Raw genomic sequence first — 15942 nt, forward strand, 5'->3', positions numbered from 1 at the left:
CACGCGCGAGCTTGAGACTTTTTCAATACTTCCTTTATTTTATAATGTAGTGTGGTCGTGTTTTTTAAATTCTAAGTTTGATCATATATTTAACCAACGAGACTGATTACGGCGAAAGCAAGAATTATAGTGGTGAATTCGTATTTTCGGTATAAATTCAGCGATATAATTTTTGCCTGTGTCACAGTTGGTTTTGTTGCTTAAATTTATGATTAAAATTAGATCACGAAAAACAAAAATACACTATATTATGAAATGGAGGGGGTAGTATAGAACTCCTGTAGCTAATCCGTGACACTTACTACGAGCAATTCTAATACTTTCTCTGTTCTTAAATATAAGTCATTTTATCTCTCATCCAATTCAATACAAATACAATTGTTTAATTCTCATAATCTGCTGACTATATCTTATTCCCTTCGTTCCTAAATACAACATGTGTATCATAATATATGACGTTTTAGCAGTTCTAAAACGTCATACATTATGATATGGAAGTATAATTCTTTTAAGATGTTTCATTAGAGGACTACATACAAAGAAAAATGAATGAATTTACATCGTAACATATGTCTACATACATCCGTATATATATAGAAGAGAGAAAGAAAGTCAGTTATAGATTAACAGCCGGCTGCAACACGAACTTTAATACATATTGCCAGATTGTATGATGGGTCATGCATTAATAAAATAATATTTCATGCAGGAATTCTATAGAATTTTTAGAGGGTGGAAATCCTTAGATTTTTTTTCTACATTGGTCCTTTGAATCATAGGATTGAATCCCATAGGATTTTTTCCTATGAAATCTTTTGGCCTACATTTCATAAGAAATCTAACATGCACTCAAACCTCTTTTTTTCTCCTGTGACATCAAACACTCCTTACTAATCTTATAGGATTCAAATGGACATGCCGTTCCAACCCTTTATTTTTACTATTCTTGCGTTTTCAAAATCTTGTGAATAAAAGAGGCCCTTAGCATCAAATTACCGTACATATTGGTTATTAGATTGACAATGTGTAACATGACAACTTTATATAACCGGCTGTTGCCTATACTATTAACTACTCCCTCCGTTTATAAATATAAGTCTTTAAAGAGGTTTCATTAATGAACTACATAGGGATGTATATAGACATACTTTAGAGTGTAGATTCATTCATCTTGCTTTGTATGTAGACTCCTAATAAATATCTTAAAATACTTATATTTAGAAACGGAGGGAGTATGTTCAATGCTTGGATATTTCCATGCAAGAAAATTGACCAATAAGGCCTGGGCAACCGGAGGTGGACTGGACGCCTACTGCGGGCTTCACCATACGTCGTTGTCCACGATCACTCGGGAGAACTCAGCACCGTTGCACCGTACACGTAGATATATATAGACAGAATCACGGGCGTCAGGGGATAGGTCATAAGAGACCGGCTGGAGAAAATGAGCAGGCTGTGCGTCACCGGAGCTAATTATCGGTGGTGGGACCGGACAGCCACTACGGCCTCTGATATTTCCACGCAAGTCAGGTGGAGGGCTTTTGCCCTCTTCCGGTGACCTTAAAAATAAATATTTCCACGCATGCAAGAGCACTGACCAAGAAGATGACCGGAGGTGGCCTCGACACCTACTACGAAAGTAGTACGAAACATCTTTGACAAAGCCATTCCAGCGTCATTGTACACGATCAGCTCTCGCTGATAGCAGTCAAGGCCGCACCGCAGTCCGCATACCTATATATAGAGAGACAGAGAGAGAGGATCACTAGGCGTCAGGGGATACATATATAAGAAAGAGACCGGCGGGAGAAGATGAGCAGGGTGTGCGTCACCGGAGCGGCAGGGTACATCGCGTCCTGGCTCGTCAAGAAGCTCCTCGAAAGAGGCTGCACCGTCCACGGGACCCTACGGAACCTCGGTATGCGCGGCCCTCTTTCAGTATATTTCTCACACACACACGCTGATATCTTCATGCGTGCCGCTGGCCCCGGCGATCTTCTCTGAGCGTTCTTGGTCCGTCGTGGCAGGGGATGAGAAGAAGACGGGGCTGCTGAGGGGGCTCCCCGGCGCGGCGGAGCGGCTGGTGCTGTTCGAGGCGGACATCTACGACGCTGCCTCCTTCGAGCCGGCCATACAGGGATGCGAGTTCGTCTTCCTCGTCGCCACCCCGCTGCAGCACAGCTCCGGCAGTTCCAAGGTAACACATCCATTAGTTTTCTCGGCCGGTTGTGTATCCATAATGTTATTTCGCCATACTACTGTTATGTACGGGGGACTGCAACATGTTAAGAAAACAGGCAATTTTTCAAGCAGATTAATTCATGAAATAATTACTAACATGACATTGACTAGGTTCATGACATATGGATCATGGAGTATTCTAGCAAGTACTACGCATATAGCAGAAACATGTACGCATATAGGCAATACTACTAGTGCAGACAGAAACAGGAGAGAGACAAACACATCATACCCTCCGATCGGCCAGTTGGCCGTAGCAGCGGCGGCGGCGGCAGTATCCTCTTCCGCCTTCTTCTCGGCTTCGGCCTTCTCGCGGAGACGGTCAGCTTCGCTTGGTGAAGACATGGCGATGACGAGGGCGACGCGGACGTAGACGAAGCAGACGGACGGAGGCGAGCAGTCGCGTGATCGCTCCCCAAAAACCTAATCGCCCCTCTCCCATACAGGAACCGGAGAGGCGAGGTTTCGGAGGCCTGCTCTCCCGTCGACCGTGTACACGGTAAACGGGACGGAGTCGCCGGTGGCAGCAGCAGTCAAGGAACGAACGCGTGAGGCGGATGTGTGACGGCTAGGGTAGGCGATCGCGTCCCACGTCCGAGTCGGTAACAGCCACGATCCGATCCGACGTCTCGGATCGTGCCTTGTCCGTTACGTATTCTCCGTTCCTGACCGGCAAAAATAAGCGCGTAGGTATGAGCTCGGCTCGGCTCATTCCCGCAACCCGCGTCGTGACGAGGCGTGGCGTGACGAGGCGGGCGGCGGAGGAGGAGTGCGCGAGGGCACCTTCTCTTCTCACTCTCCAATAACATGTGGAAGAGAGACCCTTATAAAGGGGTCCAACTTCTCCTCCACTAGCGGGGTGAGACTAAACTTCCCACCACCTTGTCATGCCATCACCTACATGGGCCCTTGGAGATTTTTCTGAAATTTGTCTTATGGGCGTAAGGCTCATCTCTAATTTCAACAATCCCCCACCAGATCTCAAGGGCACATCGTGTTCCCTCGTTCCAAACACTGTTTTAATATACTAGCATTTCAGTGAAGACCTGTTAAGGTTGAGCTTCACCTAGAGCAAGTAGCTACACCCCTTTACAACTGAACAATGGACTATGCCTTGAATTGTCAGTTTGGCGTAAAGGAGCTTCACCACAAGTCTTACTAGTACTAGGCTGCCGAAGGTGACCCCTCGGGTGGAGCATATTAGTCAAACTCCTGGCCTATTCATGAGTTTACTAGAGATCACCCAAATCTCATAGACTGTGACCAGCAGTCAAGCTCGTATAGGTGTGTTCCTCCAAAGATCGCTCTGTAGGACAGCATATTGCTTACATATAAGCTTTAGAACACATTAAGACATTAGTCATCCTACCATACAGTATCCGAGAGTATTGCATCTCCAACGGAGTGGGTTAGTAAAGTTACTCTCCTCAGTTCACCACTGGCTTGTTTTCCGAGGTCCTACTTCACGGGATCTCCGATCATATAGGTTGGGTTACTGCCATGAAAACTCATGTGGGTCTCATACCCATCTCCCTCGATGCACTGTCTATCACAACACGTGATAGCCCTTTAGTAAAGGGATCTGCCAGATTCTTAGCCGTTTGGATGTAATCCAACGCTATCACTCCGGAGTTTCTCAAACGTCTGACAGACTTCAATCTCATTCTTATATGTTTGTTGGACTTCATATTGTCCTTTGAACTCTTCACTTTAACAATAACTGTTTGATTATCGCAGTTCATAAGGATAGCCGAAACCGGCTTCTCAACCACAGGTAAGTCCATCAAAAGATCTCGAAGAAATTCTGCTTCGACACCAGATGTGTCTAATGCTGTTAATTCTGCTTCCATTGTCGATCTTGTTAAGATCGTTTGCTTGCAAGACTTCCACGAAACAGCACCACCCCCAAGAGTAAACATATACCCAGTAGTGGCCTTCATCTCATCAGCATCAGAGATCCAATTCGCATCACTATACCCTTCAAGTACCGATGGGAATCCCGTATAGTGAAGCCCGTGGTTGACAGTACCTTTCAAGTAGCGCATAATTCTTTCAACAGCACGCCAATGAACATCGCCCGGGTTTGCGACAAACCGGCTAAGTTTGCTCACAGCAAAAGCGATGTCAGGCCTCGTTGCGCTAGCTAGGTACATAAGTGAACCGATAATTTGAGAGAATCTCAATTGATCTATAGTTGTGCCTTTAAACTTTCGAATAAGCACACTAGGATCATATGGTGTTTGACAAATTTTGCAGTCTGAATATTAAAAGCAACTCAAAATCTTATCAACATAGTGGGATTGCAGAAGTGTAATCTCACCCTCATCATCTCTCAACAGCTTGATGTTCAAGATAACATCAGCCACCCCAAGGTCCTTCATCTTAAAGTTTTGAGACAGAAAAGACTTAACCTCCTCAATTACTTTGAGGTTGGTTCCAAATATCAGTATGTCATCAACATATAAGCATAATATAACTCCTTCGCCCCCACCATGGCGATAGTATACACATTTGTCAGCTTCATTAACAACGAAGCCAACAGATGTCAGAGTTATATTAAACTTCTCATGCCATTGCTTAGGTGCTTGTCTCAGACCATATAAAGATTTCAGCAACTTACACACCTTTCCTTCCTGACCTTCTATCACAAAGCCATCTGGCTGTTGCATATAGATTTCCTCATTTAGCTCTCCATTCAGGAAAGCCGTCTTAACGTCCATTTGATGAACGAGAAGACCATGAGAGGCCGCCAATGAGAGTAGTACTCGAATGGTGGTCAGTCTAGCCACAGGTGAATAAGTATCGAAGACATCTTCTTTTTCTTTCTGGGCATATCCCTTGGCCACAAGCCTAGCCTTGTACTTTTCAATCGTACCATCGGGCCTAAGCTTCTTTTTGAACACCCACTTGCATCCCAATGGTTTGCAACCATAGGAACGATCAGTGATTTCCCATGTCCCGTTAGCCATGATGGAATCCATCTCGCTACGGACCGCAGCTTTCTAGTAATCAGCATCTGGAGAAGCATACACTTCTGAAATAGAAGTGAGATTATCATCCACGAGGTATACGAAGAAATCATCACCAAAGGTCTTTGTAGTCCTTTGTCTCTTGCCCCTACCACGGGCTTCCTCGTCATCCTCCTCAGGATTTTCATCATGTGTTTGTTCATAGTATTCCATAGGAATGGCAGGCTCAGGAGTTATCTTAGATTCCTGTCTAGAAGTGCTTTGCATATCTCTCATGGAAAATATATCCTCAAAGAATGTAGCATCCCTCGACCCCATTATTGTACCGACCTTCACGTCAGGTACCTCAGATTTCACTACTAGAAATCTATAGCCTACGCTATTCTTAGCGTATCCCAAATTAACGCAGTCCACAGTCTTTGGTCCAAGCTTACGCTTCTTGGGGATCGGTACATTGACTTTCGCCAAGCAGCCCCAAGTACGTAAGTACGAGAGCGTCGTCCTTCTCTTCGACCACTCCTCGTAGGGAGTGACCTCATTATCTTTTGTAGGAACTTTATTCAGGACATGACACGCGGTCAATATATCCTCCCCCACCATGCCTTGGATAAACCCGATGTGTCTAACATGGCGTTAACCAAATCAGTTAGAGTACGGTTTTTCCGCTCGGCAACCCCGTTTGATTGGGGTGAATAGGGAGGCGTCCTCTCATGAATAATGTCATGTTCCGCACAAAATGAATCAAATTCGTTTGAGAAGTACTCTCCACCACGATCAGACCAGACTCGTTTAATTTTCTTTTCAAGTTGATTCTCAACTTCTGCCTTATAGATTTTAAAGTTGTGTAGAGCCTCATCTTTAGTATTTAACAGATACACATAGCAAAATCTACTGGAATCATCTATCAATGTCATGAAGTATTTCTTTCCACCTTTAGTCAACACACCATTCATCTCACAAAGATCAGAATGTATGAGTTCTAATGGTGCCAAGTGTCTCTCCTCTGCAGCCTTGTGAGGCTTGCGAGGTTGCTTTGCTTGCACACACGAATGGCACTTAGAACCTTTGGCTAAAGTGAAAGTTGGGATTAAATTCAGTTTTGCTAGCCGCGACATAACACCGAAACTTATGTGACAAAGACGTGAATGCCAAACTTCAGATTCATTAACTCGAATGAATATTGTTCACGACTTTATTACAAAAATCTGCTAGAGAAAGGCGGAACAGACCTCCGCATTCATAACCTTTTCCAACGAAAAGTCCATATTTCGTAACTACTACTTTATTAGACTCGAATACCAACTTAAACCCTTCTCTACATAGAAGGGAGCCACTAACGAGATTCTTCTTGATGACGGGGACATGCTGCACGTTCTTCAGCTGCATGATCCTTCCCGAAGTAAACTTCAGATCGACCGTGCCAACACCAAGAACAGAAGCACTCGCGCCATTCCCCATCAATACGGACCCGCGACCGGTGGCCTGATAAGAAGAGAACAGTGATAAGTCAGCACACACATGAATATTTGCACCCGTGTCCACCCACCAATCGATGGACTGACAAACTGTAAATACAGTAAGTAAATTACCGTACCCAGATGCACCACTTTCATTGTTGCCCACGATCATATTGGCAGACTTGGAGTCCTGTGCCGGCTTCTTGTACTTGTTTGGGCATTTGTTCGCCCAATGTTCCTCTGAACCACAAGTATAGTAGCCATCTCCCTTCTTATTCTTCTTCAAGGGCTTCTTTCCCTCCTTCTTGAAGTCGGTATTCTGTTGGACAGAATTCTTTCCCTTGGGCTTGTGAGAATTGAAGTTCCTCTGATGTACCATATTGGCAGCAGAAGAGCTTTCCACCGCTTTTCCATTGGAGTCCTTTGCTCTCGAGTTCTGCTCAACACTCAGATGGCCGATGATGTCCTCTACTGAGAACTCACGCCTCTGATATTTCAGAGTAGTAGCAAAGTTCCTCCAGGAATTAGGGAGCTTAGCAATTATACAGCCCGCGACAAACTTGCCCGGCAAATTGCACTTAAGAACCTCAAGTTCCTTAGCTATGCATATTATCTCATGAGCTTGTTCCAATAAAGAACGGTTGTCAACCATCTTGTAATCGTGGAACTGCTCCATAACATACATCTCACTCCCAGCATCGGTGGCCCCGAATTTAGATTCGAGCGCCTCCCACAAGTCCTTGGCAACATGCATATGCAAATATGCATCAACCAGCTTATCTCCGATCACGCTAATGACTGCTCCAAGGAATAGGACGATGGCCTCCTTAAACATCTTCTCCTGTTCAGGAGTGATAGTTTCCGTAGGAGTGTCACCGGCTACCCAGAACACGTTCATAGCTGTGAGCCATAAGGTGGTTCTCGTTTGCCAACGCTTGAAAAAAGTACCGGTAAACATATCCGGTTTCAGTGCAGCAGCAAAACCATTACTCGAAAAATTCCTACAGACATTAGGTTTTTGGATTGTTAAGAAAACAGGCAATTTTCCGAGAAGATTAATCCATAAAATAATTACTAACATGGCATTGACTAGGTTCATGACATACTGATCACGGAGTATACTAGCAAGTACTACGCATATAGGCAATACTACTAGTGCAGACAGAAACAGGAGAGAGACAAACACATCAGCAGTAGCGGCGGCGGCGGCAGTATCCTCTGCCGCCTTCTTCTCGGCTCGGCTCATTCCCGCGGCGCGTCATGGCGAGGCGGGCGGCGGAGGAGGAGTGCGCGAGGGCACCTTCTCTTCTCACTCTCCAATAGCATGTGAAAGAGAGACCCTTATAAAGGGGTCCAACTTCTCCTCCACTAGCGGGGTGGGACTAAACTTCCCACCACCTTGTCATGCCACCACCTACATGGGCCCTTGAAGATTTTTCTGAAATTTGTCTTATGGGCCTAAGGCCCATCTCTAATTTCAACACCACAGACACAACACAGGTGGACATATGTTCACCCGAAACGTTAGCTATGGGCTACCCTCAAGCATGTCAAAGAGAGAGAGAGAGAGAGAGAGAGAGAGAGAGAGAGAGAGAGAGAGAGAGAGAGAGAGAGAGAGAGAGAGAAGAGAGAGAGAGAGGGAGGGAGGGAGGGAGGGAGGGAGAGGGAGAGACATATGTTCACCCGAAAGGTTAGCTATGGGCTACCCTCAAGCATGTCAGAGAGAGAGAGAGAGAGAGAGAAAAGAGAGGGAGGGAGGGAGGGAGAGGGAGAGAGGGAGGGAGGAAGCCCACTAGGAAATTCAAATCCTACTGCTGAGCTCACACACAAGAAAATATAAATTTTATTGGTGACGACAAATAAATATAGAATTTAATCCAACAGAATAAAAGAACATACCTTACTCGCAACGTATCACACAAGACTAATGGGAGTTGGTTCCAGGTTGAAAACTACATAAGTTACGAATCATCCATATTTATCATGATATGCAAAATAAAAAGGTAACTAGAAATAAACGTCCTAAACATTTTGTATAATATAAATTGTCATGAAACATCAATCTCACTCTAAACTGCACCATGACAAAGTTCCTGCGTCCCAACATTTCGATGAAGTATATATAGGTTCTTAATTATGTGACTTCCCTCGTCGCCATTGATATGAATATGATTGTCACCAGACACCAGTTTCAACATTGCTTGCAGCGCCCTAAAAATGACCATACTTATCGTATGATTTGAAACATCACCAATAATACTCCCTCCGTTCCTAAATATAAGACCTTGTAGAGATTGCACTATGGACTACATACGGATGTATATAGACATATTTTAAAGTGTAGATTCACTCATTTTGCTCCGTATGTAGTCTATAGTAAAACCTCTATAAGGTCTTATATTTAAAGTGTATAACTTACCGTATGATTTCTGAATATTAGTGTTCACACCCTTGTCGCTCACTATAACACTAGGGAAACTGAGCAACGATCCGTTATTTGTGAATTCCTTGACGGCTCGGCCCTGCCCTGCGATGTCAGCCGGCCGCCACCATGCATCCTTGCCCGGGAGGCCGTTCCCTCGCAACCCGCCTCATGAGGCCTCTCGCCACCAGGTCGTGCCGCCGTCGCCACATGGTATCGCTGACTTCAAGGCCCCCACGACTTTATTAGAAAATACAAAAAATATTATGATATAAAGTTTTACAGAAACTGAGAAAAATACTTTTTTTGTCCTAAAATAAGTGATGCAAATTTAGTAGTAAGTTAGTATAAATTTTGTGTGCTAAAACAGGGATACTTATTTTAGGACGGATGGAGTAGGTGTTAGAAAACTTTCTCTAAATTATATTATCATCCTGTAGTGTGTCACGATTTTTTGCAGAAGCTATTGGAGTCGCTTTTAACTTCTCAGCCGGTAGTGTGTCTCAATCACGAGGATAACAAGGGTACTGTTATTATTAATTAAAGTAAAGAAGGTAGTGTAACCCGGAGGACGTGGAGCATTTGAGCTCGAGCTTAATTGCATCTGCATGAATAGTAAAATTAGGAAAATTCAAAAACAGTTCAAAAAATTCTAATATTTTTATGATGAACTTTGACAAAAGTTATAAGTGCTTACAAATTTTCATCATGAGATCACATTCTAGGAAGGTGTGACAAAAAAACGATGTTCTGAAAATGCTATTTTCGAAAGCATTTTGAAACACTGATTTTGTTTTCTTTTTGCCACACCTTACACGAATGTGATGTCATGATGAAAATTTGGAAGCACTTAGAATATTTGCCATAGTTCATCATAAAAAAATCAGAATTTTTTGAAATGTTTTTCTTTTTTACTGTTCATGCCCGTACATTTGAGCTCGAGCTCAAAAGGGTACTTTCCAATCCAGGGAAGGTTATTTCGCGGTCGGTCGGCCGGTCTCGTGGTCACTTTCTGACGCCCAGTGTGACACCATCGGATGGACATGCTGCAATTTTCACTTATGTTATTTCACAACTTCAACTCTTCTAAGACAAACATTCAGAAATGTCTTCATCTTTTGATTTTTCAACAATTTCAAACTTTCGCCAACTTTTTTTTTTGCCAGCTTTCAGATTTATCAAACAAATATTCACGTTTTACCTCCTGTTAAATTTTTGCAAACGACTTTTCCTCAACTTTCAAAAGTTTTTGACAAACGTTTAGCCATTTTACATAAACATTCATAAACCCAATATCTTCCAGAAATTTCTCGAAAGAACAACCACAACTTAGAAAAGCAAAATCCAACAGTGGTGGTTCTACTGCAATCGCCTTCATGGAGGCTAGACCACCATTGAGGAGGACAAATCAACTATTGGGAAAGCGAGAATGCCGGATCCATCATAGGGGGTGTATCATACCCCACGATAGCGTGCAGCATGGATGGGGCCACCCCCATTAAGTTTAATTTCACTGGAAGAATATAGGAAGGCGGCATGTGGCACCCAGACGACACAACATGGTCTGAATGGGTCGCCCTATTGCCGGATGAGGTGGGGAAGGCGAAAACTCTCTCCCTCCCTCCCCCTTCCCTCTCTCCCTCCCTCCCTCCCTCCCTCCCTCTCCCTCTCCCTCCCTCCCTCCCTCCCTCCCTCGATCCTAATCTTTTCCTAGGGTTTAATAACCGTTGACTACTTTTATGGCCTATGGTGCCCCGTCAACTATTTCTCGTAGAAGATGCTTGCTCGGACATTAGCACAATATCCTATGGTACCTGTGGGTTATGATCTTTGCCTCTGGTATAAAGCCAATGTTGTATCGTCTATCTCTTCATATCTGACGATGCTCATATCATATGGTTGTCCATCAGTTATTGTGAATTCCGACAATTTTATGAGTTTGTCACTGTTTTCGTTTACAACGGTTCTCGTCGACCGTCAGTGTTCTTGTTTCCGACTATCTTCTCATGGGCATACGAGTATGCGACGGTACGTGTACATAGTCAGACCAGGATATGACCTACAATATATATGCCACAAACGTTAATAACTTTACTCACAATGTTTCACACAAGTCTAATGGGAGTAGGTTCCAGATTGAAAATTACATAGGTTATGAATCATCCATATAGATAACACGAAAAAGCAAAAGAAAAAGGTAACTAAAAACAACTCGCCCCGGACATTTTGCATAAGATAAATTGTCTTGAAAAATCAATCTCACTCAAAAGTGCACCATGATAACGTCACTTCGTCCCAAAACTTCCATGAAGTTAAAGCTCTTAATTATGTGCTTTCACTTGCCGTCATTGATATTGCCACTCTCCAGATGATTGCACCATTTCTAGCATTGCTTCCGGTGCCTAAAAATGACCATACTTGTTGTTAGAGATTATATACCAGTGATAATATAACGAAGTATAAATCTTTCAAAATACACAACGACATGCTACTACATAGAGATGATATTTTTTGCTAAATGTTTCCACGTCTACAACTTGGTAAAAGGACTACTCACACTCAACATATGGAAGGACAAAAGAAACAATAAAACAATGCCAAAACATCTTATGTATGTTACATGACTTCAAATGTTCAGATTGCTTAAGTTTGTCTTTGTCATTCTCGGCCTCTAGTAAATAGCAGAGTTTGAAATCAAGATATTCGAAGCTTGAAATCATCCTCTTATTTTTTTGTTACCTCGATTTGATTTTGTAGTACAAGGACACCACCGAGGCAATCGAGGACGCGATGCGCGCCATCCTGCAACAGTGTGAGCGGTCCAAGACCGTGAGACGTGTCATCAGCACTGGCTCCGTTATCACGGCGTCGCCGCTCCGGGAGGACGGAGAGGGGTACATAGAGTTCGTGAACGAATCCTGCTGGACCCCACTCGGCCTACCCTTTGATCACAGCAACGAATTCATGGAGGTGAGTGCTTTCTTTTGATTTCGATATTTTCTATACACGGTAAATAACTTCTCTAATTCGATGATAATTATTATCAAAATTTATTATTAAAAAGGTGTGAGTACTGTACGATGCATGTATGTAGCATCTAACAGAATAACGTGAATACATATGAATGAGAAGATCTCTATCAACGGCATGAATGTCAACTATAGAAAGAATTCTACTTCTCAAAAAAAAGAAAATTATATATTGATTGTGAGATGGACCACTTGCTCGTGCTACATGGCACAACACTAGTTATACATGGCTAAGCCATGTTTGCTTTTACTCTCATTTTTCTTTCTTTTCCTTTTTACCTTTCACCTTTTTTATTTTCTTATACTTAATTTTGACTTTCCCTTTCGGTAATGCTAAATTCAGCTGTCAGATTTTTAAGCATGGCAAATCAAATGTTTTGATGGCAAATTTGGTTGGCATGATGATGACAAATTTAGTATAATTTCCTGTCAAAAGATGAACCAAGGCGCATTTTTCATGATTGCCAACTAAACTTTTGTCATCCTCGGGAAACACAAATTGTCATGGTAAAAATATCCGACGCTAGATATTTAGTGGAGTCCTTCCTTTTTTTTGCTATTTAGTATTTGTTTATTTTTATTTTTTTCTTTAATTTTGTTTTGTGGGGTAGGGGATACCTCCCCCCCCCCCCCCAGTAAGTATATACATCTTGTAATGTTTGTTTTGAAATAATGAACCTTGTTTAACACTTATTTTATGTAAAGAAGAATATTTTCTAAATGACTCCATATGTTCCAAAATTATACCACCATGTATCTAGTCTTGTATGAAGATTATTTTTTAAATACATGAGCTTTTAAAAAGAACATGAACCCTTTTTCTTAAGCATGGGATGATCTCTTTTCTCGAACATTAGAGCATATACCCCATGCGTTGCTGCAAGAACTGATTGACAAAAATTTAGGTTGATAACATGAAAAACACATATGCCTTATTATATTTGATTATGTATATTTTTTATAATATATTTCAAATATAAGTATTCCTTCCTGTCCATATTAATTGCCGTTGCTTTAGTATGACAACAATTAATATCTATCGATAGAAGTAAAATAATTGAATGAAAAACTTTTTTTTCATGCATGATTGAATGTTGTGGTAGATCTTTTCCCATGCATAATTGCACACTGAGGTGGGCCTTCTCTTATTCAGAATTTATTATGGGGTGGCATACTTACATGTTGAGATAAATAAGTTAGTGTGCATGACTCTCTTAGGCATATAGGATATGTACGTTTTGTATTATGAAACGTGAATATTTTTATTTTCCAGTATATATTTTTATTTTAAAAATATTATTTAAAACCTATTGAATAAAAATGTATTCTGGAATATATATTTTTTTGGTGGGGGGGGGGGGTGGATATTGTACTAAAAATAAGCAATCTGTCACAAATTTTGTTGTTGTTGAGAAATGTATGTTCACTTGTGTTATATACAGGAGTATCTCTCCTCTAAATGCATCGCCGAGAAGGAGCTAGTCAAGTACAATGACCGCCCCTCTGAGGGCAGAGCGTTCGAAGTCGTCGTCCTGTTGCTGGGCCTCGTAGGAGGAGACACCCTCCTACCGTACATCAACGAGAGCCAGCACTTCATGCTGTCGCCATTCACAGGCATCGAGCCTTACCACAACGCCCTCAGGTTCACGCAGGCTCTCGTCGGCGCCGTGCCGGTGGTGCACGTAGACGACGTCTGCGAGGCGCACGTCTACTGCATGGAGCGCCAGCGCGACGTCGCCGCCGGCCGGTACCTCTGCGCCACTGCCCACACCAACATGCAGGATCTGGTGGAGCACTACGCGGACAAGCACCCGGAACTCAAGCTAGCGCGGAAAGAGTAACTTTTCTTCAATGAAATATTTCAAACTAAGTGTCTCATGGTGCGTTAATTCTGAACTGTGATCAGTACTAATCTCTCCTTGCGCGTGGATTGTCAGGGTGGTGGGAGAGGGAGTGAGAGTGCAGGCTAACACAAACAAGCTTGTGGAGTTAGGTTTCAAGTTTAAGTATGGAGCTAAGGAGGTGCTTGATGGCACCGTGGATTGCGGGAAAAAGCTGGGATTGCTGTCCGTGGCGGAATGACGGAGGAGGACCGAGGAGCCCCGTGAACAGTATAATCAAAATTGGCTTCACACAAACTGAATCTCGGTTATAACATGGATGAGCCCAGTAATTTGCTTGCTACTTTGGAGGGGGTGATATGATACCTATAGATGTGTGGATACTTTTAGCTGATATATGTTTGCGTTCTTGTAAATCCGTTTCTTGAAACTCGTTGAGGTTATTATATCCTTTTTTATGGTTAATTTTGAGTTATTTTACGGTACATCCGGTCGATATGGACCGTCCGTCAAAGCGAATTCGACGGTCCAGATCCGATGCAATACGCTGATGTCACATGTATTATATCAGACCCCGAGGGGCATTTTCGGGACAAAAAATATTTCGAACTGAACGCATTTTCCCTCCCAAATATTTTGAGGGTAGTTTCGGTATGAATTTGTTGGCTATTTTCGGTTCAATTTTTATCCCATTCGCTAGGGTTTTACTCCCTCGCTGCGACATGGTGTTGGCAAGATCCTCGCCGGCGGGGAGGGGCCGCGGCAAGATCCCTCGCCGACGGTAAGGTTTTATCCCCGCGATAGGATCTTGCTGCGCGTCGCGGCCCCAGCTAGCTCTGCTGCCCCGCACGCGGCGACCTCGATCCCGACCCCTCCTCCGTCCTTCTTACGACCTCGACCTCTGCTACCTCGTCGACTGTGCTTCCCCACGCGCGGAGACCTCGACCCCGCGTGACCTCTGCTACCCCGCACGCGGCGACCTCGATCCCTACCCCTCCTCCGCCCTTCCTACGACCTCGACCTCTGCTGCCTCGACGACTGTGCTTCCCCGCGTGCGGCGACCTCGACCCCGTTGCCTCCTCCGCGCTCGCTGCGACCTCGACCTCCGCCCTAGCCGTATCGCCAGAGGTATGTATGTCGCCACCGGCTGCCACCTCCATTCCCTCCCTCCCTCCTTAGGGTTTCAAATAGCCTAAGTATGTACAGACAGAAGGAGCTTGTAGAATGGTGTGAGCTTGTTCTCTAGGAAATCTTGAGCAAATTCCTCGTATTACAAGAAGTAGAAATATTTTGTTAAGGAACATTGCAGTTTCTTGAACAATGATACTTGATACCATCCTACCCAAAAACATTAGCACAGCCTCAACATTACAATCTGAGCACATGCTCACCAACTGAGTTTTTCTCCTTCATCTTTCAGGCAAAGAATCTTGTCGGAGGTCTCCTACCTCTCAACACGGGCACGAGCCTGAAATCCCAATTTCAGCTCATGTAACATCTCATATGCTTCGTGACATTCGAAACGTCTTCGTATCCTTAATTCAAAGCTGTAAAGCATGACACACTAAACTATCAAGTAGTCATCAAAAGCGTGTATGTCACATGTTCACAACATCCACATATGATGCTTGAGGGGGTGGCATATCAAGCGGTGCATCAAGGACAAAAGCCTTCTGTGCAGCAATGAGGACAATCCTTAGTTTACGGACCGAGTCCGCATAATTTCTACTATCATCTTTCAACTTAGTTTTCTCTAGGATTGTATTAAGAATACAGGGGAGCTAGCTACAGCGCGAGCTATTGTTCTACAACATACTTTGCAAATACAACTTAGACTATACTCGTGATAATGAGTTCAATTAATCATATTACTAAAGAACTCCCACTCAACTCAACATGCCTCAGGTTGTTCAAGTGTTACATGATCCAAATCCACCAACCCAAGTCTGATCATCACGTGAGATGAGATGGTTTGAATGGTGA

At 43.4% G+C, this 15942-nt stretch overlaps 1 protein-coding gene across 1 annotated transcript; it reads left to right on the forward strand.

Moving 5' to 3' along the window:
• The first annotated feature begins 1686 nt into the window (after nucleotides 1-1686).
• On the forward strand, nucleotides 1687-14424 carry LOC123425418 (putative anthocyanidin reductase). Its single transcript, XM_045109117.1, has 5 exons — nucleotides 1687-1918; nucleotides 2028-2197; nucleotides 11847-12059; nucleotides 13561-13955; nucleotides 14056-14424. The coding sequence occupies exons 1-5, from the start codon at nucleotides 1813-1815 to the stop codon at nucleotides 14198-14200; spliced, it is 1029 nt and encodes a 342-aa protein (XP_044965052.1). The 5' UTR covers nucleotides 1687-1812; the 3' UTR covers nucleotides 14201-14424.
• Nucleotides 14425-15942: the final 1518 nt, after the last annotated feature.

This window comes from Hordeum vulgare, chromosome 2H (genome assembly GCF_904849725.1).
Source record: "Hordeum vulgare subsp. vulgare chromosome 2H, MorexV3_pseudomolecules_assembly, whole genome shotgun sequence".
Taxonomy (NCBI): domain Eukaryota; kingdom Viridiplantae; phylum Streptophyta; class Magnoliopsida; order Poales; family Poaceae; genus Hordeum; species Hordeum vulgare.